Raw genomic sequence first — 26,205 nt, 5'->3', positions numbered from 1 at the left:
AACTTATGGAGAAGTTACCCTGTGATCCTTTTGCTTTGCTTTGTTTTTAAAAACTTGTAAAGAATCATCAGGGAAAGAAAAAGATCCCCACCTCTTTAGGCAGGGTTCTGTTCTCGAGATCTGAGCTTGCAGGAAGTTTTCTGGGGGGTGGGGGCGAGAGAGAGAGAGAGAGAGAGAGAGAGAGAGAGAGAGACCTGGAAGATGCTGGAACAGGCCTTTGTTTTGATGGGTACAAATAGAACTTCTCAATGTTTGGGTGGGGGCCATCTGCATCAAAAAGACCTAGGAGCATCTGTTTAAAATGCTGATGTCTGGACTCCACATTGGATCTCCTGAGTGAGAATTGATGGAGGTCGAGCCTGGGAGTCTGCATGTAAATTGCTCCCTAGGTGATTCTAATACACCCTAAATTGGAGAATCACAGGAATGGAATTAAACCAGACTGGGTGGGAGAAGGGACTAGAGGCTTGGTAGTTTGAGGTTTAAAAGAGCAAGGCCCAATTGACTCTGGGACAGGCTGGATCTCTAACACCAGGGAGGGGGCTGCAGGCATTTGATTATGGTGAAGGTATTTTTTCATGTTTATTGGTAATTTGAAATTGTTTTCATTGTGTGAGATTTGCTCATTCATGTTTTAGCTTATTTTTAAAAATATTTTTCTTACTAATTTATAGTGACCCTTTTATAGGAAAGTTATTAGTTTTTTGTGTATTACACACATATTTTCCCCTCAACAAAGATTATAACATTTATTGAGAACTTACAACTTGCCGAACGCTATGTTAAGAGCTTTAAGTATGTCAAAAATGTCCTTATATTGATAACAACCCCATGAAGTAAGTGATCACCATTATTATCATTCCCATTTTACAGACAGGTCACCAAGCCTTAAAGAGGTAAATCATCCTGTTCAAGATCACAAAGCCAGTGAGTGAAGGAATTGGAACTCAGATCAGACGGAGCATGTCTGACTCCAAAGCCCATGTTCTTTACGCCACCCCTTTCGTCCTTACTGCGTTTTAATTTTGTTTATAGGTCGTTTCATGTTTATACATGAAAATTTTTATTTTCATGTCATCAGATCTATAAAGGTTTTCTTCTATGGGCTCTTCTCTTGCTTCCATGCTTAGAATGTTCTTCCCTACCTCAAGAATCTCAAGATCCCAATAGTCACTTCTATTTTCTCATAGTTACACATAATTTCATTTAAAAGCTATTCCATTACATTTGTATGTGTTTACAATATATGGAGAAAAAGAGCCTTTCCCCTTTATGAAAAAAATGGCAAGAATAAGTTGTAAAATTGCTAGACTCGCAAATAGGCAATTCACAACAAAACAACTTAAAAATACAGACAGGAATTTGAAATCAGTAACTTGATATTTAGTGGCAATTTTTTCTTTTTGATGACTGGAGGAGAACTATCTCAAGATGAGACACAGTATATGTAGATACAACACCATGTTGTTTCCATATTTGTGTCTATTTCCAACCTGGAGGAAGAAAGATCCAGCACAGGAGATGGTGGGAGATCGCATCCTGAGCCTTTTCTGAGGTAGCCCAGTGTTTTTGGTTCCTGAGCTGGGTTAGCCAGTTGGTGCCAGTAGGAATTCTTGCTGCCAGTGAGTCACAGGCCAGAGGAGGAAATGCAAAAGGACTGGCCATTCCAGAGAGGCAGCCACTTGAACTGCAGGCAGGACAAGGCTGAGAACCTGGGGCTTGTTGGCACATAAGGGACTCCCGGTGGGAGAAGAGAAAGGTTTAGGAAGGGGGTTGTAATGACCAATGGTGGCTTATATTTAGTGGTTTAGGGTGCTCATCAATTTGTATCGGTTATTTCTATAAATCCTCTATATTACATTTGAATTTAGTTGCTAAACTGAGACAGTAAGTAGACTTTAGTTAAATACTTTTATTAAAATAGTATGCGTTGATTTTTCAAAAAGCAGAGTCAGCTGATTTACATTCAAATCATGAAACAATATGTGTTTATAACACCAGAGTTGTTTTTATAAGAACTTCATTTACTCCTCACAGTTGCTCCCTGGGGCAAGTGTTGCCATGGGTCCTACTCTGTCAAGGGGCTGGGGAGCTTGTGCAGGGCCCTGTGCAGTCAACTAGAAACAGCAGTCATCTGCCACCCGCTGTTTGACCCAGGGTCAGAGCCTGAAGGAAGCCTGAGACACACCTGGGGAAGGACCTATTCCTTCAGGGACCTTGGTCGCGCATTTTCGGACATGCCCAGTGTTAATAAATGTCATACTGGGCTGTTCCCCAAGGCCCTAGCCTAGCTGCAAGTAATTTTCCTGGAGACATTGGGTGAGAACGTTTGCTGGAACCACCCCTTGCAACTGGGATTGTTGAGGAGTCTTGAGCCCAGACGAGCTGCCTCAGCTTCTGTGACTTCCCAGCCTTTGTGGGCAAGTGGGCTGACCGAGGCTTGTGGGTGGACTCCAAACCAACACTCATTAGTTATTTGTTCAGCATTTTATTAGAGAATCCAGGCAATGACTGAGGCAGGCTGAGAAGGACAGCCATGGGAAGCTGCACTCAGGCTTCAGCTCTGACAACACTGTTCAGCTTCTCAGCAACAATTCAGCAAAGTAAACACCGTAGGGATAAATTGAATCCCTCCCAGTCCCCTCCCCCACTCTTTGGAGAGTAGGCTGGCCTCCACTCCCATCCTAATGCACTGAGCAAAGGAGGAATTGGTGAATACCATGTTTTCCCCATGGCATTGCATTTTCAGTGATGTTTGAGCCTCCTTTACATGTCAGCACTCCAGTCTCTGCCCGGCTGACCCAGCCCTAACCGGCCGTGGGTGCACAGCCCATGCAGGCATGAAAGGTTTGTGTTATTACCCGACAGGCCAGGGGCACATGCATGGTTTCTGGTTTTGTAGTGTTGCAGAAAAACGGCAAGGACCAAGAAACTCAAGCGGCACGCAGAGATCAGGGAGAACACAGCTTTATTACGCCGGCGGGCTCAGTGGGATCCTTCCCAAAAGACTGAGCCCCTACCAAGGTTTTGAGCAGGTTTCTATGGGTTGGGGACTTCCTTGAGTCAGGGAAGGGGTAGGTGTCCTCTGGTGAGTGATTGGCTCAAGGTGTGGCTTGGAGGGGTTTATGCAGAAGTGGGCTGGGGCTTAGGCTGGGGACTTTTCTCTCCGCTGGGGCCACCATTTTAGCTCAGTTCCACGTGGGAGGGAACCATTTTAAGGTCAGTTTCCCCAACAGTAGTGATGTTGATATGGGGCAGGAGAAGGACAGCCATGTCTCGGGGGCCCTAATTGGAGAACACTAGCCTCTGCAAGCGCCTGTTTTCTAGGGATTAGTGGAATGTTTGCTAAAGTGAAGTTATCCTAAGCAAACAGGCACAAAGAGAAACAGGTAAACATGCTAGATATTCAGTTCCCATAAACAATGTTACTGCCAGTCAGAAAGGAATATCACTGATTAAGGAGCACATTTCCCGCCCAGTTGAACTAGTAATCGATAATGAAGTATTTATTGAGTACCAGTGGTGGTACTCATCCCAGTGGTAGGAAAGGGGATGGATGAGTGAATGGGGCACACGGAAAAAAGGATGAAACTGTCCCTACCAAGAAGAGCCTGTCTGGTTAGAAGCCAGAATAACGCACAAAAAAGCGTGCCAACCATCAGCCACACAGTGATACTGGTGGGCTCAGGAAGGGGCAATCTGTGGGATTCAGGGTCTTTGGGGAAGGCCGGGCAGGATTCAGCTGGGTTCTCAGGATCCCAAGCAGGATGAAGCAACACTAGCATAGGGCCCCCAGGCCGCCGATGTGGGATGACCAGGGCTTGCTCCCTTGAGCTCACAAATGCCTTGACCTTTGGCTGACCCCTGTGGGGCTGCAAGAAGGAGGTCAAGCCCCAGAATTTCACCCCCATACAAGGCAAACCCCATTCTCCTGTTGAGGTTTGCAGATTGTTGTCACCATGTCTTGGCTTCAGTGCGAATGCCTGCCTTTCCCAGAGATGAGCTGACCTCAGCTTCAGACCTTCATGAGGGACTCCTGTAACACCTGCAGTCTAACCCTCAAGTACAAACAGCCGGGCCACCACATTGATAGCCCCATCTCTGCAGGCCAGGGAACCTCAGTCAATGGCAGGCTCGCTGGAGCTGTTTCTAAAGGATCATTTGCATGCACATAATAACAGCAATTTTCATAATTAAGGAGATTCATAAAGAGTATTCAATTGTCTAAAAAAAAAAAGGACTTTAAGTTACAAAATAGGTCAGATCTGAAAGGTGACTCAGAATGTAAAGTGTTCCAGCTAGCAGACGGGAACCTGCACTTAGGGACTTCAGAGAAATCATGGCAGGACACATTGTTTTAGCAACGTGCAAACCAGAGCAGCTGGTGACATCAGGCAAGTTTTCTCCCTTTCTTTTTCGTGAATCAGTCCTGAGAGTAAAAGGTGAAAGGAAAGGAGTTCAAGAAGGCAGGCAGCCAACCACCACCGCAAGGTTTTGTGTTCAGAAGAGCAGTGGCAGCTCACCACATTCAGCGCTATTCATTCTGATGAGGAAGAAACACTTCTGCAAAGAAAACCTTTCACTTCTGCACAGAAAAGATTTCTTGAAACGGATGCATTTTCAACTAGTAAAAATCTAATATTCTGTTCGTATTCAAAGCAAAAATTTGCATTTCAAGTTGAATTCAGACGATTCCTTTTGCAAAGTCTAGGCAGTATGGAAAAGTGTATGTGGGAGAAAGTAGTACTCAGCTCCGGGAGCTGTGGGTGAGCCAGGGCCAGCTACTCCACTTGCTTTCTCTGGACCTCAGCTTTCTCATCCCTGACTCTAGGTTTCTAGGTATTCCTCCCCACTCCCTCCCCACCACCCCCTTGGTGGGAGCAGAGTTTGAAATCATCTGTCTACATTTTACAAATAAGTAACTAAGGCCACTCAGGGTGACAGCTGTTGGTCCCATAAAATGTGTCCTCCAAGCTAGTGTGGCTGGGTTGGGAGATTTCCCACCAGGGCTCTCTGTGCCTCACCCACCCTCTTCCTGACACTATCACATTTTCACATCATAAATCCAGGTTAGCAATTCATTGTCATCTTCTCTCAAAAGAAGAGCTCCCTGGGAACCCATTGATGTGCTTTCTGACTTGAACCCTATCTCCCCAGTGGAAAAGTTCTAGACCTGAAACTGTCACTGTAGGCAGAAACAAGAGGGATGGGGCGGGGGGGAGGAAGTGAGGGAAATAAAGAAAAGAGGAGATGAGATCATTGTTAAGAAAAAGGTGCAGCTAATTTTAATGGATTATAACATTATTAGCATTGCGGGCAGGGAAAAATCTCTATCCTCTGTGTTACCATGACAGTTCCTACAAGGGAATCTTACCTCCCCACGGGAATGAGTGGTCCGCAGAGTCCCACCCTGGGAATGCCCTGAATATTTCACGCCCTCATTGAAATGTAATCCTAAATTTCTTTGTTCTTTGGAGCATTTGCCCTTTTTCCTGGGCCTGCCCACTGCTGCATTTTGGGAGTTTATTCTCTTTCTTTTTTTAAATAAACCCTCTGCTTGCTTGGCTTACTTGGCTTTGTTGACATGAATTAATATTTCGGTATGTCCTGGAATTCCTTCCCGTGTTTACCAAGAATTCCCAGTTCCTCCTGCAACAAAACAAGGCGCATTTCTCTGCAGTGATACAGACAAAAGAGAGAGCAAGTTTTCCTGCTCAACAAAATGCTTCATTCTTTGGGGAGCAGGGACAGGTAATAAATAAATGTATACATAGGCATGACAATATTGGATAACGATAAGTGTCACAGAGACAAAAAGCCAGATGAGGTGATCAGGAGTAGCTTCTGGGACGACTTTCAGTTGAGAAGTCAGAGAAAGACCTCCTCACAAGGTGACAGCCTCAGTGAAGATGAGGGCACCATACATGCGCACTAGACATGGTAAAGACCGTTGTATGATAATGGCCAATGTGACTGGAGCAGAGCAACGGAGTAGAGTGGGGGGAGGTGGCCTCCAGTCAAGGCCACCTCCTGAATGGACTTGCCAGATACTCCCAGGACGATGAGCTCTAAGGCCTCTTCCGGCGTTACCATTCTCAAATCCGAAATCAAGATTTAGGAAGCCCTCTATACCAGAGGGGACTCCTTAATTTGACAGTCTAGATTTTGTGACTTTCAGTTTGGGGTTTTCTTATTTTCATCCAAATTCTTAATCATTATTATCAGAAAAAAAAATGTTTCTGATTTTCTTGTGGCCATACCTCTTCATATCCTGTGTTTCACCTTGATGCAATCTTATACATCCCAAGTTTGTTAAAAGAATATTCCTGAGTGAAGAGTAACACAATTTACTGGTAAATATCTAAGTTCACATTTGGGATATAAATGAAGCCAAAAGATGAGGAAACGAAAGCTTGTCCTTTTTTTTTTCTTTACAGAATCTGGGCCTACCCCAGACCAGTGATGAGTATAAAAGAGAAATGCTAATTTTCCCTATTGATGCTTCTGTTGTTTCAAAGTCGTCTTTCTGTGATCCCCCAGGCAACAAATGAAGCATTGTAAAGTCTTTAATGGTTCTCTCAATGGGCAATTACACATTTTTTACACAATAAATTTTGTCAGTAGTGCAGCTGATTACATTCATTTATGAAAATGACTAAAAACAGTGAATAGAACATTTTTTTCTGTCTGGTTCTGTTCAGATAATCATCAGAGCCATAATAAAAAGTGTAGTAGACCTGGAATCAGAAAACCTGGAGTTGAGCCCAGCCCGTCTATGAGCCAGCAGTATGACCTTGAGTAAATGATGCCACCTCTCTAAGCCCCTGTTTTTATCTGTATAAAAGGGAGGATAATATGTCCCAATATGCTTCAACCCAGAGAGTTGTTGGAGCAGGGAGGGAAGGGACACCTGCAATGTTCCCAGGCATTGGGAAGTTTCCAGCTCTTAAGGCGGGGGTGGTATATACATGTTTGTTTTAATATTCATCTTTAAATTGTTCATGTACATTTCATATATTTGTGATATAATACGATACAGTTCACAATAAATTGCTGAAGCAGTCAGTCAATACTTGTTGACAGACTTAACAAAAAGTAAATATAGTACGAGTTTTCCTCTGGACCTCCTGGCAAAGAGAATAAACCTAAGTAGAAGACAAAACAATTATTCCCCTCAAATCAAAACATGTTCTTTTAAAAAAGAGTTTAATTGAAAGAGTAATCAGTGAAACGAATAAAACAAAAGGGCATATCATGCTCAGTACTGATCCATCCCACCTGGCCTTCCACCCCTCCTCACTTGAGGTTTTCTTAGATTTCTCTCCAGAAATAGTCTAGGAAGCCAAAGACAAAGAATCTTGATAGTGGCAAGAAAGAAGCATATAGACGCATTTGTGTGTGCACCACTTTTTTACATAAATGGAAGTATGTTATACATGCTGCTCTGCACTTTGCTGTTTTTTGTTTCATTTATCTTGGAGCCTTATGGCTTAAAAAAATTTTTTAAACCATATGGTTTAAAATATCAGCCTTATGGTTTAAAACAAATTTTTTTCACAGTATGGTTTAAAAAAAAACTTTTTCACAGTATTTCCTTGTATGACTATGCTACACTTTATTTAAGCAGACCTCATGGATAAATATTTAGGTTGTTTCCAGTTTCTGCTCTTGCCCACACTTCTGCAGCACCCATCTTTATGCTCAGATATTCTCACACATATATGAGTGCATCTGTAGAATAAATCCCAAGGCATCATTGATGAATCAAAAGGTAGATCCATTTAAATTTCAGGAGAGATTGCCAAAATGCCCTCCAAGGAGACAGTGTACTTCTGTCAACAGGATGTCAGAGCGCTGCCTATCACCCCTGTGGTATGTGCTCTGCTAGTCTTTTTTATTTACTTATTTATCAAACCTAAGAGGTAAAAATAGCATTTTATCATTTGGATTTATTTCTTTAACTCAAAGTGAAGATAAGGCACTCTTTTTTTTTCTCTGTATTTCCTGTTTGGGTCCATTGCCCAGTTTTCTTTTGGTTCCTTTACTTATTGCTTTGGAACAGCTCTTTATACATGAGCCCTTTGCAATTAGCCTCCAGGTTTGTGTTTCTTCTTTGTTATTGCTTGAGTGTTACCTCTTGCAGAAATCTTTAATTACTAGATAGTCAAATGCATTGCATTCCACCTACATATATATGGTATGAGGGTTGTTTCCTTCTTAGAAAGTCTTTCTTACTCTAATTCCATTATAAATATTTTCCTCCAGTACTTTTACTAGTTTTTTTTTTCACTTTTCAATTTTGAAGACTATCATTTAATTAACTTATTTAGAATAAGGAATGAAATCAAGATTCAGCTTTTTGTTTTCTCCCCAGATGTCTATCCTGTTGTGTCAACTCTATTTTTTAACTAATGCATTTTCTTCCCATAGTTCTGAAATGCCACATTATTTGGGTCTAAAAATTGCTGTATCTAGAAATTTAAAATTCTTGGATGGTAAATTGATAAATTAACCAAGTCCTTCCAGGCAAATTCAAGGAACCATCAAAACAATAGCATCAATAGAGTGCGCGTATCATGTGCTGGGCCCTGTTCTGAGTGTGTTGCATGTGTTTGCTCATTTAATCCGCATGACCATGCTATAAGGTAGGTGCTATACGCTTTATTTACAGACAGGGACACTAAAGCACAGAGAGGTTAAGTAACTTGCTCAAGGTCATGCTTCTTGTGAGAGTCAAAGTCATGATTTGAACACAGACAGTTTGATTTTAGAATCCATGCTTCTACCCAACACTCTGCTGCCTCCACAAAATGGAGAGCACTTTTGTGTGTGCTTCCTACATGCTAGGCACTGTTCTAAGGACTTCCCATAGAGTAATTCCACTTAGTCTTTGCAACAATCCTAAGAAGTAGGCACTACTACTCTCTCCATTTTACGACGAGCAAACTGAAGCAGAGTATAATGGAGGATAGAAAGGGAAGGAGGAGTGGTGTGAGATGAGTCCAGAGAGGGAGCACTTTTGCTCTATCTTTGGAGCAGCAAGGAATCACGAAAGTGTTTGAATCAGGGCTGACCCGATCAGATTTGGTTTTTGTGAAGCTCGTTAGGAGCAGCATGGAGAATGGAAGTGGGAAGGGGCTGCATAGTGGGTGTGGGAGAACCAGATATCAGACGAAGACCAGGCTGCAGTGGCCCCCACCGCACACGGCCTTCCAGCGGTGACTAGGCAGTGTCCACATGGCATGAGGATTACTACCCTTGGCGGACAGAGACAGAGCCCAAGACAGGTGTTTATGTTATTTTCATTTTCAGAGAAACCAAAGTATCAAGAGGTTACCTCATCCCTGCTCACCCAGCTGGTGAATGGAATGCTTGCTCCTCGCCAGTAAGCCTACCACCCTCTTTACTCAGGCTCACAAATTGACCTTGTCAGATGCTAGGGGGCCAGCTCATTACAGCCTCGAAAGTCAAATTTGGCAATTCCTTCGCCATCCTCTGTCTTTTCCCAATTGGGTAGAAATCAAGGACATTCCATTGACGTTGTTGACAGATGAACTTCTGATATCAAATATCTTTGGATCTCTTAAGGGTTTCTCTTCTGTTTTAGGTGAACTTTTCCTCAGACTTCTGCATGTTCTCCCAAAGTTACTTCATGAATTTTTAGAATTGCTTTCTTCTTGTCTGAATAAAGGGCAAGTTCGGGGCCCACTGCCTGCTGTGCTGCTATTAACCACCTTCTCTCCCTGCAGGTCAGAGTGATGCTGGACCTGTGCAATAGCAGCAAGGGGATCTGCCTGACAGGTAGGCTGGCCGGGCCGCTCACGGGAGAACATGTGTGCCAGCCCCAATGCCGGGGCAGAACGAGCACCTCCCAACACTTTAGGTTATAAAAATACATGTTGCTTTACTTTTACCAGATGTTTTTAATGGGCTGAAAATCCATTGTAATATAAATATAAAAATGCTGATAATAATAATATTTTTGGTATTGCCATAGAAATACAGCATGGAAAATAAATAGGTGTTGGGTAATGGGAAACATGTAGTACCTTGAACTGACGCCACAGATGTTTTCCCTATTCCCATTCGTTTTTAAAAGGGAAAATAGAGTTCTTTTTACCAGAGAATAGTGTTCTTTTACCAGAAGTACGTATTTGCTTCCATCATATATATAGGATACATATAGCATGGATGGAAAGCTCTAGAAACAAACCGCTAAGTAGTCAAGAAGACACTGTTTCATTAGGACTGCGCTGGGTGCCTGCTATGTGCTAGGTGGGACGGATGGTTGGTCCCATCCTACCCCCTTCTAGTCAATGAATCAAGAACAAATAGCCAGGAGGGAGGGAATCAAGCTCAAGACACATCAGCCTTGGAACAAGGAATGCCTGGTATACGGGGCAGGAGAGGAGGGGAGCGGTTTCAATGCAATTGTCTGCACCTGAGTCTCACCGAGTCCGCGTCCTGCATCCTGCCTGAGGGGAAGGGTGCCTGCCTCCTGCCTCCAGAACCTGGGGACAAGGTAAACCATAGACCTTGGAGCAATCACCCAATTCGTGTGTGTGCCCTTCTATCCCAGGATGGGCTGATACAGTCTGATTTCAGACACTGCATTTCCTGCCTCTCCAAAGGGGGTATAGCATTCTGAGGAAACAGGGAGAAATTTTTTTTTGCTTTAAAAGTCTATTATGGAGTAAATGCACAGCTCTCGTTGACTTTAAAGGGCAACCAAAGACTTTGTAGCCATCTGCAGCATTGTTGGGCCACCTTAGTCTGTGGCTCCAGGCTCTGGGGAGGTCCCATTCACATTCCACTTGCACCCAGGGCTACAGGTGGAGGCTGAAAAACCCTGCATGGTGTGTATCAAGTATAAGAAACCTTACCCTTTTCTGCGGTACTCTCCCCAGTGCCTCAGGTTACCGGTGCTCAATGGGAGTGTGTCAAGTGACTAAATCTGGGGGTTATATAAGTGATTGAATGGGGGTGGTGGGCTGGTAAGAAACACTTCCCTGAGGAACCCCAAGTTCGAGGCTGATTCTCCTTCACTTAGTTTGGCCTCAGAGAGAAAAGCTGTAATCCTGTGGCTTCTGGGGAAATGCTAATTGAATTACTTGAGTCACATTTCAGCCCTTACAGAAAATTAAATATCTTGAGAACAACTTGGTTCTTTATTCTGAAACTCTTGTAGCTTAAGCACCTTTCTTAAGTCCCTTTTCAGAGTTCTTGCGTGTGACAGTAATAAATGCTAGAGAAACGCTCAGGTGGATAGAATTACAGGCACAAAAGCCCTGTTGAGAAGCACAGGAAAAGCCTCTTCCTTTTTGATGTTTATAGTGATAGAAGGAGAGCCTTCTATGTATCTAGTGAAGAAGGAGAGCCTGTTCAGTGGATGGAGGATGGAGCTATGGAGACCACTTAGGGGTGATTGACAGGGGGTAGGGGATCCAATCTGCACTGGAAATGGGTTGAGGAGGTTATTCTTTGGCACCTCAAAATGCTTTTCAAAAGCTAGCTCCTGCCTTCTCCTTTCATGCCGGCTTGAAATTGGGCCTCCTTTTACACAGAAAGCTCTTCTATTAAAACTTCGGGGTGAAAAGCACAAATTACAAAGTGAGGTGGTGGCTTGGTTTAGGCCAAGCTGTCTGGATTGGGGGTGAGGAAATGACAGGACCCAGGACTGAATCAGCAACTGTTGGGGGAGGGGAGAGAGCCTTCCTTGGTCCAGAGGCCCAAGAAGACGCCCACAGGAAGGGTTGCCAGGGCAGACCCTGGGCTTGGGGTCTGAGAACAAGGTCTAGCTTTTTACATGAGATTCGTCTTTGAAAAAGTGGGTGCTTCTGACTCGTCCAGCTGTGACCATGAGACCCCATTCTTGTTCCTTTTCTGGGACTTAGCTGTGGTTGCTATGGAGACAAGGATAGATGCTGTGTAGTTTTGTGTAGCACGTGACATCTCAGGTGAAGATGAGGGTAACTCACTAGCTAGAGTAGTTAGGGGCTTTTACTGGTGCAGAGTTTATCAAATAACATATGCTTTTCTGGAGGTATCTTACCCTGAGCCCATATTTTCTTAGAACCCCAGAATACCTTCTGGAAGAGCAGGTATCTTGACGAAGGCAGGTTCTTGAATTATTCTTCACTTCTAGTGGTTACCACATATGGACTTGTTGGAAAATCTCTAAACCATAACATTGCTGAACTGATTGTCGGGACTGACGTGCTTTAAGTCTATAGTGCCCATTCTCCTCGCAGCCAAGTGACTCCAATCCAGTGATGGCACACATCACCACTCCTTATCATTTAACCAGGCAGACATCAATAATGCATCACAGTTGCTGCTGACTATGGCCTTATGTCATTCTTTTCTGGTGCTCCAAAAAGCGGTACTAATTGATTAGAATTGGCACTTGAAATGAAACCTGTTTGCCATCCCTACTCTAATTTTTTAAGGTTACCATAGCCATAGTTCAAAGTTGAAATGCACCAAATAAATGGAATTGGACCAGAGCTGCAGTTTAATGGGGGCATGTGAGGGAAGATACCTTTTCAAGTCAGGTGTATCAGCATTCATAGGATGGGAATGGAGGCGTCCAAGCTGTAGCCAGTGCAACCTTTGGTAAGCAAGTGGACAGGTCCTCCTCAGCAGTGCATGTGACGGTGTTCACTCAACTGGCCTCCCCAAGCAAACTAGCTGGTGGTCTTGATGTTGGCAGATTCCAACCAAGTGTGAGAGCTTGGGCCCTCTCAGGCCATCCCTCCAGGAGCGCCACACATGCCTGACTCCCAGGGTGAAGGGGAGACCACACCTCCTCTGGCCAGGGCTCCTGTCTGGCCCTGAAACTGTGGCCTGCATGACCCTGAGCCCCAGGCAGTCTTTGCTGGGGTAAGAGTGGGAGAGACTGAGGACTCCAGACCTCAGACCTCAGATGTGCTTCAGGCCTGACTGTATCAGGTTTATGAAGTTGGGTCTTTCACTAGCTCTTTCTAAAGCAAATAGAACCAGACTTCACTTTCTGAAATGTTTCTATTTGAGGTTTTTTGCCTTTTTTTCCTATCAGCAAGGCTTTGGTAAATGTGTAGCTACTTCCTCTGTGGTCATTGCTATGTTAAGCAGGTGCCTTGGGTCATGCAACACTTGTTCTGACACCATTCCAGAGGACAGCAGGAAAGCACTTGGGCACCAGTGGGGTGGAATCAGGAACGGGAAAGCCACCGAGAATCCACACAGCTCCTCTCACAGTCTATCTGACTTTCTTGTGATACCCAGACTCATGTCTGCTTCTCTCTACTTCATTCTCTTCTCTCAGGCAGACTGACATTTTTCTTTTTTCTTTTTTTTTACTGTGCATGGCCATCCAAAGATCTCTAATTTACATAACTAGGAGCATTGTGGGTCAATTTTAGATCTCAAGGAGAAGAATCTAAATGGCTCAACGATTATCAAGCATCTAGCCAATTCTGACCGACGCTGGCTAGGAGTGTGGGGTGGGGATAGTCAGAGCCAGCGACATCATTTTCAGGGCCCAGTGCAAAACGAAAAGAGAGGGGCCCTTAAAAAGCAGGAAAAAGGGTTTTCTCCTTTCCTCCTTTCTTTCATGGTCTCACTCTCAACCTGCTATGATGGGCTTTTTATTTGCTATTTAATGCCAGACTCCCTGAGGCATGGGATACTCACCTAGTGAGTACAGACCCTCACAGGCACAGGGGGCCCCACTCTGTGACTCAGGCTTGCTGGTCACACACCCAACCCTAGCCTTCCCTGCACTCATACCCAGGCCCCCAGCAGGGTGGAAGGTGGCAGCAGTCACTGATGGGATGGGGAGTCAGGAAACGCTCCACATCACGGGGCAGGGGAGCAGCCAGAACACCTGTCCAGGGAAGGCAGGGAGGCAGGCGGAAGCAGGAGCACATATGAACCAAGGCTCCAAGTCCCTGAAACATGTGTCATCATCACATGGGACTTCATTTACAAAACACATTCAAAGATAAAATTATTGAAAATTTCTAGCCGGCAACCACAGAGCGTTAAACCCAAGCACAGGGCCCACTTCTGAGTGTGGGGCCCTGTCAAGCACACTGGTGGCTCCAGGAAACCAGCCCTTCATCCAGTATTAACAGAATGTCTCCGTCTATAGGTATTCCCAGAGGGTCTGTCATTCAGAAGGGGAGAAGGGTCAGGAGTTTTCTAAATGCCCAGCTGGCCCATATAAATAATGTGACATTTAACATTATTATAATGTCATATGTCTGGGGCTTCTTCCAGGTATAAGGAGCCTTTAGGCAGCTCAGGTGGCCTCCTGAGAGGACAGTGGGACAGAGGCTGGTCATGGCTATAGCACTCTGTTTCTGAACTCTTCGGAACTGTCTTTCTCTTCTGAACTTCTCCATTAGCTTCAGGGCCTGGGACCTGATTGATTCCCTCGTACGACTTTGGACCGCTCTCTCTCTTTCCTGGTGCCTCTTCCATCCCCTGCCTGCCCCCAGATGGGGTGTGTCCCCTTCTCTCTCCATCCCAAAATTTGGTTGGTCCAAACATTTTAATTTTGCTTCAAAACTAATAGCTCTCAACCTTTCTTGGATCAGAGACCCCTTTAAGGATTTGCTGATGGTGATTGATTCTTTTCTCAGAAAATGTTCACATCAGATGTGAGTGGGGAGGGGTCCCAGGACCATCTGCATCCCAATCACCTGTTGTGCTCGGTGAAAATACAGGTTCCTGGGCCTCTAAATCCAAACTGAACTAGAATCTCCAAAAGGGGCCCAGGTAGCTGCATTTGAACGAGCATTCCAGGTGATTCTATAGACTCAAATGACTAACAGCTGTAGCCATAGGGTGTCAGTGGATCTTTGTCAGGGGACCCTAATCTAAGTACTTCACCATAGTGACACCCTTGGCCATGGCTAATGTGTCCTAAATATATAGCTCCATCCAAGACTTTTCTCTAATAGTCCTACCACATAGAAATGGTTATTGGACTGTCCTGGGAACTTTTGAAACCTATTGTATACAGTTGATTCTTGCTGGTTCACCTTTTTTCCTACCAACCTGCACTTCTGAATTTGGCTCCATCTGTCATCAGGAATGATGATTGATTTCTTTGGACGTCTGTCAACTATCCACATCACTCCTTTACCAGTGTGGACGTGTGCGCCATCTGGTGGTAAAGTCATGTGGCCACAGGCTACCCGGACCCTAGTGAGCATGCCATTTTCAGCAAATCACGTTTGCCCTAAGTAGGGCTGTATGTATGGAAAGCATACCTTCAAACACGTATTCTTCCAAGAGTCCTCGTGACTGTAAAATAGCCTCTCTCCATCAATATCCTAGGTTTCCAGCCGTCTGAGAGGCCTTCTTTGTCTCTTATCCAATCAGACGTATTGCCCTGCTCATTCTTCTGCTGAAATGCCTCTTGAATTTCTAGCTTTCTCTATAACTCTACAGTCACCAACCAACCACCTTTATCCATAATCTTGTCCCTAATTTTAACTACAAAGACCCTCTGGGTATTTTCTCCCCACCCCCTCATTTCCGTCTCTCTCTTTCTCTCACCTAATTCCCTAGTTCTCTTCAACATCTACCTACAGAGAGGGTCTCGAATGCACACTAATTTCACAGTCAGCCCCTCGCTTAAAAACCTATTGCCTCACAAATACCTCTCTGCTTGGTCTTCAGGCGCTGCCGCCCCACCAAGTACTTACTCAGCCTCATCTCTACGTGCCAGCTTGGTCAGTCTTCGTCCTTTCTTGCCCTGAGTCACGCAAGTTCCCACCTCTGTACCTTTACTCCTGCTGGTCCCCTGGGTGGGATGTCCAGCCCTCACCCCTGCAGCCATCTCAGGCCCATTGTTTCTTTAGTGCCCCAGCTCAAGTCCTCCTTCTGGAAGCCCTCACCGACTGCCTCACTACCCCTTTGGGGGGGTGCTTCTCTGTAGCTCTCTCACATTTCATTGTGATTTCAAAGTGTCTATCTTCCCTATGTATATAGTAAACACAACAGACACAGTGACCAAGAGTTCTGCTTCTTGGCATATTTTGGTGCACATAGTAAGTGCTTAGTAAATGATGGTTTTTTTGAAAGGTCATAAGCTTGGACTTAGGGCAAGACCTTTCCATTGCAATATTGGTCATGATTATATGTGGTCTGGAGAAACACAAGGACCTCATCTGCTCATGTTACAACCTCATTAGTTTGTGTTCTTGGATAGAATAAATGATCACAAGATTCCTATTTGTGGAAGCAAAATCTTTTTGTTAGATTCTGTGTAAATGATTCATCTGAACCTCTTAGATTTTCTGGGTAATTACACACTAAGGAAGGTATTTGTTACCTGATCTGGGTCCTCAGTTTTTCTTAGGCTATTTCATGCAACAAAATAGAGACCCAGAGAGCCAGCTTCTGCTCTTGGCATCCTAGAGGAGACACGCTGGCTGGATAAAAACACTTGGGACTCCTCTCATGACAGCCAGACCTCAGCCTTGTAATGGCAGCACTACCATTTGCTGACATTTACCTGTGCCACGGCTGCACTAGCTCACCTGCATTGTCACCCAACCTCATTTAATTAGGTTGATTGCTTGAAAGATGACTGATTTCTGAATTTACAATGAAGCCAGCTCAGAAATTATTTTTGATCTGTTGAAACTTAAACAGAAGTGGTTTTGACTGGCAAGTTGGTCTGTGTTGAGTTTCTTTTAAGAATTTTTTGGGCAAATATATTGAGTTCTAAGTAAAGTGCATGGGGTGGTTCCTTGGTGCCAGTAGGTGATTAGTACTTTTTAAGAGGGGAAGGTGCTCTTTGTTTTTTGGGTATGGAGCTGGCTTTGGTTTCTTTCACCCACGGTTTATCACCTAAATTTATTTTTCTATTGTAGGACCACCTGGCCCACCAGGTAAGAGCCCATGGATTTTTCTACTTCGTGGGGTGGGAGGGATTATCTGGGTGTCTGGCTCCCCAGGATCACTCAGGAAGGACCAGGTGGGGAAGTGGGGAGAATCTAGAGATAACCTGACTATGACTGTTTCCCCTCCTCTCTCTACCCCAGTCACGAGCTCTCCTGTCCCCTCTCACTTGGGAATCTGCCATCACCATTCCCCCCGCCTCACCCCCGCCTCACACCCCCCCCCCTTCCGCTCCAGGCAGGGGCAATGAAGGTAGAGAAGGAAGGGAAGAAGCAGGAAAGGATCTGGAAAAGGATCTGCCCAGTTTCACTGGCTAAAGGAAATGACCTTAACTTCAATGAAGAGACTTTCGTTTCTTAATGTTCCTGTTCCCCATGTTTTGATGCAGGACCCCCAGGAATTGATGGGTTACCAGGACACAATGGATCAGATGGACCGCCTGGTCCCCAGGGCCCAAAAGGCGAAAAAGGAGCAAATGGGAAAAGAGGAAAAATGGGTATTTTGTCAACTCTTTAATTACTTTCTTGTTGCTTGTCTCTGTTACCGCATTTGGAAGGGGCCAAAGTGTGTGCAGTGGGGATAAGGGGTTGCATCTCTGCATGCAAGACTGGTTTAACTCTTGCCTGGAAGCTCTGTGTTCTGCAGGGCCAAAGACATACTTTTTGGTCCAACTCTCATGACAGTTTATCTCCAACAGAAGAAGTATTGTCCCTGGGAACTGACGTCCACTCTTCTGCTTGCTCTGATGCAAGCTGACAGATGGAAGGAGCGGGAGCAGTGGCCATGGGGAGGGGTACTCCATGGGTTGTGTGATGGCTGTGTGTGCAATGCCCCACGTTCTTTGGAGGGTCAGTTCCTGCCTTGCCTTTTCACTGCCTCCTCCTGCCCAGAAAATCTTTGTGTTTGATTAAAAATCAGTTGACTATGTCAGCTCCTGGGTTTTCCTGGCTAGAGGAATAGTTGAAATGATTCGAGAAGAATAGCACTCAGGTTGTAGGGTTCCAGGTGTAGACTCCTGTCCAGGGTTCACAGAACGATTACAAAGATGTAGCTGGCATCTCCAAGGGACTCCCTCTGCCCTGCTGTGAGTAGTAGCACTGCCCTCACCCTGGCAAAGGGCCCAGAAGCACCAAGGTGTCAGGTGTGCCCAGAGGGTAGTAAGAAGCAGGGGCTCAAGCAGGGCCTGGCAGGAGGCTGAGGGACAGGCAGGGGCGAGTTCTGAAGGGCTCTGAGCACCAATCCTGGGGAGTTGTGGAGAAGGCCTGAGCAGATTCACTGAAAAAAGCTGGCACGTGGCACGGTGGAAGCTCAAGTGCAGGGGGTAAAGTCTACTTAGGACGTTTCTAGGAAGGCCTGGCTCTCGGCCACTGTGGAGGATGGAGGCTCCATCACACCCTCTTGTTTATTTTCAACCGCTTGGCTCTGCTACCCCAACTCACTTGAACAGGCCCTCATCTAGGAGGCACAGTAACTCCTTCCAGCATCTCTGCTCTTATTCCTATAAGCAATTGAACTGAGAGCCAGTGAAGAAGGAGAGAATTGTTCAGGGGCTCTGCCACTTGGCAAAATCTACATACTCATGTTCCCAGGGGGCAGCCTCTGTGAAAATGGGCAGCACGGTCCACGTCAGCTCTGTCCTCAGAAGACCAGCAATTATAGCCAGAATTACAGAGAAGTAATGGATTGTTCCACATCCCATAATAATTATAATTATGAATGGATATCAACGTCGAATAATGATGACTGTCAGTGTGCAGACATTTGGTTTATTCTGGGAAGCCCCCAGAAATGTGATCCAGTCCTGAGAATTCAGCTATGGGTATTATGAATATTATGAGGGACAACAACTATGAGGGGGAGGGACCCACCATGCTAGCACTGGGGGTGGGGCAGATGGGAAAGGGGTGGTTTTCACAAGGGGTTGAAACCGACCCCTGGCCTTGCAGAGATGTGCTTAGCATGCAGCCCGTAGCCTGGTGAGAGGAGACAAGGAAAAGCTCATTCACTTAGGTAACATGTGTTTACGTGGCAGGTACTGTCCTAGATGCTGGAGATCCAGAAATGAGAAAGCTGACAAAAATCTCTGCCTTCGTGAAGCTTACATTCTAGTCTGGGCAGATGGACAATAAACAAGATAAATAAGTAGAATATATCATCTGTTACATGGTGCTAAGTGCCAAAGAGAAAAGCTAGAGCAAGAAGAGGGGGTGGGAAGTGTGGGTGGGGTGGGGGAGGGTGACTGTAGAGTTGGAAGCCAGGAAAGTCCCCCTGAGAAGGGACCTGGAAGAGGTGAGAGAGAGAGTTCTGGGGGTTCTGGATGCGAGGTTCCAGCAGAGCGTGGGAGGAGGCCACGGTGGCTGGACAGAGAGGATGAGAGGTGAATGTGGTCGAGTTAAGACCAGAGAGGTAAGAAGAACAAATCAGGTTGAGCCCAGGCATTTGAAGAACTGTGGTTTGTACTCAGAGCGAGATGGGGAAGGTTGGCAGCACAGCAGAGACTTGCTGTGTCACAGGGATTGCCCTGGCAGCTGTGCTGAGGGCGGCTGCAGGAGGGAAGGGAGAAGGCTTGGAGCAGGAGACAGCAGCAGATGAGGGAGAAGTCTTATCTCCAGTTTTGCTTATCCATGGACGTTGACCATGTCCTTGTTTTCCTGGAGATCCCATAGGAACTGCAGCAAAGACACCCTCCCCTGCAGCAGTTGCCCAGGGATAGGCCTCCTGGAGTCAGCAACGTAGAACAAGAAGCTTCCACTAAGGTGGAAGTTAGAACTTAAGTCACCAAGGGCCCGGGAGGGCGTCCTTGCCCCAGGCCACAGGAAGGGGAGACTAACTACCCTTGTAGACATATAAGGACAAAGGCTATTTGAAGAGCCCGGCTGTATGGAAGGAGGTTGTTGAAAGCATTGGTCATCCCTGGGGCAAGGAGCTCAGCATGGGATGTGCTGAGATTGAGATATCCAGGGAGAGGGAATCAGGGGGACTTGGGGGTGCAGGTCTGAAGTCAGAGGAGACCCTGGGGCTAGAGGAGGGAGTATCAGGGAGTATCAGAGGCCATGGGCATGTGGGCATGGGTGTGTGCACTTAGAGAGGGAACTAACAGGAGAGGAGAGGAGAAGAGAGCCTGGGTCCAGCCCTGAGAAGCAACAGCATCTAGTGACCGAGTAGAAGCAGGTGAACTGGCAAAGGAGGCTGAAGATGAGACTGAGCAGAAGAGGGTGGGAATGTTCATCAGCAAATATTTATTGTGAAGGTTCAAAGCACTAGTGGGGAAACAAAACAGATGCAACCCCTATTCTGTAACTTTCCATCCTTGGTAGGAAGGCAGATATTAACAGTCAACAATTTAATACGTCTGTAATCATGACGTGAGATACATGTTTGAAGGAAAGAACAGGGTGTTATGAGCTACAGGACAGAGAGAGAGAGGATCAGGAGGACATGTCTGAGGTCCGTCCTGAAGGATGAAAGTGAGGGAGGGACTGGCCCAGGTAGAGCGCAGGACACCTGCCAAGGCCCTGGCAGCGTGACCTTGTGTTTGAAGTAAGGGCGAGTATTTTGAGGGGGATTAATGCACTGTGTCTTTTACTGCAATATATTTTTTTTTTTATTTAAACGTTCACCATATTGTTTGATCACACCTCATAAAGCATTTAGGGTAGAGCCTCACAAATAGTAAGTGCTATATTAATGTTATTTATTGTTGTTGTTTCCAAAAACGGGGAAGGAGAAACTTGGTTTTAGACCAAAAGTAAAACTAAGTAGAAATACCTGTATTCATTTGAATATTCTGACTTAGATTTGAGGAGAATAATTGAACCTAAAAGAGAGTTAAGTTGTCATTTTGCAACTAGCATCTTCAGTGAAGTTTGGCATTCTGTTGCCTCAAAACCAAACATTTTCTTTCTCTCCATCTGTCTCACTTTCTCACTTAAGAGTTAATGCTACAGTGTCTTCTCTAAAAACGAAAGCCCCATAAAATCAAAAATAAACACCCTCCTCCTTATTCATCCCAGTCTTGGGGCTGGGTTTTATGCTACACCCTCTCTAGTCCCCTTGTCCCCTGCCTCAGTCTGTGATAGATGGTCCTGCCAAAAATAAGCTGTCCTCCCTCACCCCCTGCAGGGAGGAGGCTGGAATTGACCCCCACAACATCATATAACCCCCAACTTTGAAGATGGTAAAATGGTTTGTTTTGAGTGCGTGCCATCGGGGAAGAAAAAGAGCAGAGAGCCACTTCTCGCACACGAGTTAGGCAAGCAGAATCTGGCCCTTCTTCTCCGGCAGAATGTGCTGACAGGCGTCATGGGACAAACAATACCCGCATCCAGACCACACAGAGTGATAGTGTGACTGTGTACAGCTGAGTCAGGGCAGGGCGGGAAGTGCCACACACGGGTCTTCTGATGGGGAATGTGATTAGGTAGTGGTGTCATCTGAGACCAGTGCATCTCCAGCGCATGGCCGAGGAAGTTTCATCAACAAAGACAAGGGGAAACTTTGTCAGAGGCGATGGTCACAAGAGGTTAACAGATTATATGTAGACAAAACATCCCCCACCCTTTCTTAAACCTTAAAAACGATGACACACACCCAGATAAGCTTCAAAATACACCTTTAAGGAAAGTTCTTTAATATCGTAGCTGTAAACACCCACCCCTGTGGGCGCTGCCTTACAATAGCTGCATTACAGTAGGAACATTTTCCTGTTTCACACATGCTCTTTTTGAGAAAGAAAATCAAAGGGATAAGAGGAAAGAATAAAAGAAGGGGAAATAGGATGCTGATGCAGAAAGGCTTTTTGTGACTAGAATAAATGCCTGAAAAAGAAAACCCTGAAGTAACTAGAAGATACCATTTCCCTGAGCTTTGCTAAATCTGGGCATGTGAAACCTTTAGACGGTGTCAGTTAGACTTGATGCATTGTGCTGACTGGACTCTATGGCAACGGTCTCCTCTTTTCTGTCCTGCAGATAATGTGCCAAATTGCCTATTTAAAATACTGACAAAAGAACACCTTCTCATGCAGAGATCCCTGATTAAAGGTTCCTCTTCAGTGAGCAAACCACCCTCTTAAGTGAGCAAACCACTTTCTCTGCAAGATGTCCTGATGACCCTGGGCAGGGATGACCCAGACCCATGCGTTGCCAGTGCCGTTGTGAGACGTGTATCACAAGCCATTACCCACCCAAGAGGCATGATTCGCCCCGTGTTACTGAATCCATGGCAGAGCAAATGCTGAAAATGGAGGGGCTTCCGCTCTACCTCGCATTCTCTTCTGTTATGTCCCTAGCTCCTCTCAGTGTGTGACACCTGCCCGAGACCTCCACCGGCAGGGGCAGGGCACCCAAGACTCCCAGCTACCACTGAATTTTATGGTTTTTACTGAGATGTGTTTTCAGGTTGGCTGAAATCTAGCAAATGTTTCTTTGTTCAGTACATTTTCTAATAGTGATCAACATTTAAAGATTCTTTTGTACACTGCTGTTTTCCTTGGGGTGGTCTCTACAGGGTCCCTTGAACATGGAAAAACAGAGACCATTTTGAATATTTACCTCTCCTTTGGCATAAAGGAAAAGGTGCTAAGAGCTCCAGATTTGTGTTTTGGGGAATAATTACCTTCAATGGCAATGCAGAATATTTGAGTACGATCTGTGATGTGCTATGATATGATGTGATGCCATAACCTCCCCATTGCTGAAAGGGTGTGAGAAGAACCAGTTGGGGGATAGAGAGGCTTTGAGGGTTGGATGGGAGGTCGATATAACTGACCTCTAGGTGCCTTCCAATCCAGAATTCTATGAGTCCCTTGGGAAGTTATATTGAATCCTATGGTGCTAGCAGGCAGTGAGGGTCGGGGCAGTCCAGATTTGATTTTAAATCTGGAGGGAGGACAACTGCAATGCCAGAAGGATGACAAAGGGTGGGGATTGTCCAAGTTGATGGGTAATAGGAGAGGGGTGAATGGGCACTTACTTAGCCACAGCCTATAAGAAGGGACATGGGGACTGGCAGGGTAATTGAAAAGGCAGTGGATCCTAGACCCTCTGGGTTATAGACTTTGAGAGGAATTAAAGTTTTGCCTGCACTAAAACACGCCTCTGGCTCTTTCCTGTTGCCTGAAATCTCTGCCACTTTGAGCCATATCACCATTGAGCAGTATCTCCAGGAGGCTGTCATCAGAAGGAACAGATGTCTCCCTGCAATAGGAGATCATGTTAGTTGACCATATGTGGCAGTACCTTTGCACAATGTTAGGCAATCTCTTTCTGTCTCAGGGCTTCAGCGCCCCTGGGTCCTTGTGAGTTCTAGTAGCTTTTAAACAGATGCCTTGAAATTTTCTACATAAATAATCACATCACCCACAAATAAAGACAATTTTAATTCATCATTTCCAACGTGTCTTTTATTTCTTTTTCCTTGCTTTTTAGCATTGGCTAGGATCCCCAGTAGTGCGAAATAAAAGTGATGAGAGTAGATAACTTGCCTTGTTCCTGATCTTAGAAAGTATTCAGTCTTTCGTTATTAAGGATGATGTTAGCTGTAGATTTGTCAGAGATGCCCTTTTTCAGATTGAGGCTGTTTCCTCTGTTCCTAGTTTGATGAGAATTTTTATTAAGAATGGGTGTTGAATTTTATGAAATGCTTTTTCTGTATCCATTGAGATGACCATATGATTTCCTCTTAAATTGTTAATTTGCAGCATCACATTGAGTGATTCAAATTTTGGACTTTATTCTGGCATGCGGTTAAATTACTTGCAGAACAGTTTAATCCTTTCGAAGATCATTTGTAAGCATTGCTATTATGGATCCACAGCAGCCTTAACTCTTGGGCTAATTTAGCCCCACTACTAAAGCAAGACTTTTCCAAGGACTCTACCCAATATCCCACCATTTTCTGAGATCTCTTGGCCTTGAGTGGTGGGAATGAGAACTTTCCCTGTGCTGGCTCTGAGAATTGTGCAGTGAAGTGCTTCCTGTTCATTCCTTTCCCTGTCTTATACCCTGTACAGATCATTACTCAGCCAGGAACTGAAGTTCTCTAGCTGTTTCTACACAACCATCTCCTCTCTCATATTCTGTCTCACAAATTCCAGCCACCTCTATGTCCCTAAATTCTGGTTTTTGTTTCTTCAGAACCGTGAAATTGCCAGGCTGTGTTTGGGCCCCCCTCCCTGTGCTTCTGGCTGGAAACTGCCCACCAACAGTAATCTGTAACAACCCTGTGAACCTAGCTCGTGCCCCTCCTCCCAGGGACTGGGACCCTGTGCTGCCCAGAGTGCGATGCTGAGACAGGTCATGGCGTAGATCTTGGCAATTGCTAGCCGTGTACGGCAGGACTGCAATTCCTGTAGTAATGGCTCCCCAGGAGCAGAGGCACAAATTTCACCCACTGCAATTTGTTCACACTATAACCATCCCTTTTAATGCCTGCCCTAAAGCAACATGCTTTGCTATTTTGATTAAAAGCATTTTGCATTGGAATGTCACAGAAAAGGGCATTGGAGATGGAATCAGAAGATCTTTGCTGCTCACTCCACTCCAGACTCCACTCCAGCTCCAGACTCCACTCCAATATGTTGTGAGGAATAAACCAAAGAATGCACATCACAGCACCCACCGTTTAGCATCAAGCCAACCCCTCTGAGTGCTCCATCCAACCTGTGTGGATAGATCAGACTTCTGACCAGGACTTACCTTCTTCTCTTTCTGTGTCTGTCCCCCCTTGTGGTTCAGTCCTCTCTTCATCCCATTGTCCCAATCAAATGTCTAAAAATGTTCCATTAGAGCCACTTGGAAATCCTATTCCTTAACCATGGTTGCACTGCTGTCCTAAAATGGTTGTACGTGTCAAGTATTTTGTTTTTGCAGCTGCTTCACCTTGAACGTACACGGTACGATATCACAAAGAAGTGTGCCGGCATTTCTTGCACAACAACTAATAAACCATTGTTCTTCCCAGGGCTACCTGGAGCTACAGGAATTCCCGGGGAAAAGGGAGACACTGGTGACCTGGGCGTGACTGGAAGCGAGGGGCCGGCAGGGCAGAAGGGTGACAAGGGAGACAAAGGGGACGTGTCCAACGATGTACTGCCCACCGGTAAGCGGCGGCGCGTGGGCCATCCTCCGGGGGACGGGCCCCGAGCCCTCCCTGGGCTTTAATGCAAGGGCTGCGCTGGGTTTTCTCTCTTCATTTGCCTTACGAGTACGTGGCCACCCATTTCGTAGCATGTTTCAGAGTTCTGCGTTTTCAGAAAAGAAGGAAACTGTGCATGTTACCCAACGTTGGCAAGACCGGATGTGGGCTCTACGCAAAAGTAGGTTAAGTAATTCAGAGCTAAACATTTTGGTTGGATTGCATTAGGATAAAGGAAGCTTCATTTTTCCAAATATTACTATCTGTTCAATCCAGCACAATCCAGAACAATACAAGTAAGCAAGCCATTAAAATACTCGGAAAACTGATAGGAAACCCAGGCATTGTCTTCACATCAAAGCCGGACCATCCCCAGGCCCTTAGGCGCAGCCTTTGACATAGAATACGGGGCAGACAGCACTGCCGGTCTTTTTCTGGTTTCCAGCCCTGGTTAAAAGCAGACAGTTGGTGTCTGTGGGGGTGAAGGCGGAGGTGCAGTGAGCCACAGAAAGACACTCACATGGTGAGAAGAATAGGTGATACTGATGGTCATGGAGGAGGATGCGGCAGGAGAATTTTAAAAGCACAGTGCTTTGGAGACCATTTATATCATAAAAACATCACTATCCTATTAATGTATTCAATAAATGTTTATTGAGTTTCAGAGAATGAATTATGGGCTTTGCTAAGAGCCGAGACTAGGAATATGAAAATGACAGGCATGCCATCTGTCCTTAAGAAGCTAAGATGATAGATATTCAGAATGATGACCCTGAATAACTTGCCCATCCATCCATTGAAAATATACTGATCACCTGCTGTTTGCCAGACACTGTGCTAAGACCAAAGCATCGAGGGAAGATCAAATTGTGTCTTGCATGCTTTGTTTCATAAACAGGGGAGGTTGCTATGCAAAATACATAGAATTTAAGAAGTGTTTTGACAGGGTAATGTATGTGAATATACTTTGAAAATATAAGATTGTGTTACACTTCAGTGATATGGGAAGTCTCTACATCCAGAATACTGCATTCTCCGATACTGAACAAGTGAGGGGTAATGACAAACCTTTGAGAAAACAACCTCCCTGAGTGTACCCCAATTCAGGAGACCAGGCCAGAGCTGAGAGGTCAGAGAGCAGATAAGGCGTAGGAGGGTTGGATCATTTCT

The 26,205-nt window shown here is 45.3% G+C and overlaps 1 protein-coding gene across 3 annotated transcripts in view; it reads left to right on the top strand.

The window, feature by feature from the left end:
* Positions 1-26,205, top strand: part of GLDN (gliomedin) — a 59,890-nt gene that overhangs the window by 22,757 nt on the left and 10,928 nt on the right. For all 3 annotated transcript variants that reach the window (XM_019730649.2, XM_074327745.1, XM_074327744.1), the window contains exons 2-5: positions 9,750-9,801; positions 16,872-16,889; positions 17,288-17,395; positions 24,862-24,999. In XM_019730649.2, coding sequence (XP_019586208.2) covers positions 9,750-9,801; positions 16,872-16,889; positions 17,288-17,395; positions 24,862-24,999 — 316 coding nt within the window. The remainder of the gene's footprint in view (positions 1-9,749; positions 9,802-16,871; positions 16,890-17,287; positions 17,396-24,861; positions 25,000-26,205) is intronic.

Source organism: Rhinolophus sinicus, linkage group LG03 (genome assembly GCF_036562045.2).
Source record: "Rhinolophus sinicus isolate RSC01 linkage group LG03, ASM3656204v1, whole genome shotgun sequence".
NCBI lineage: Eukaryota > Metazoa > Chordata > Mammalia > Chiroptera > Rhinolophidae > Rhinolophus > Rhinolophus sinicus.
This window is presented reverse-complemented; position numbering and strand designations above follow the sequence as displayed.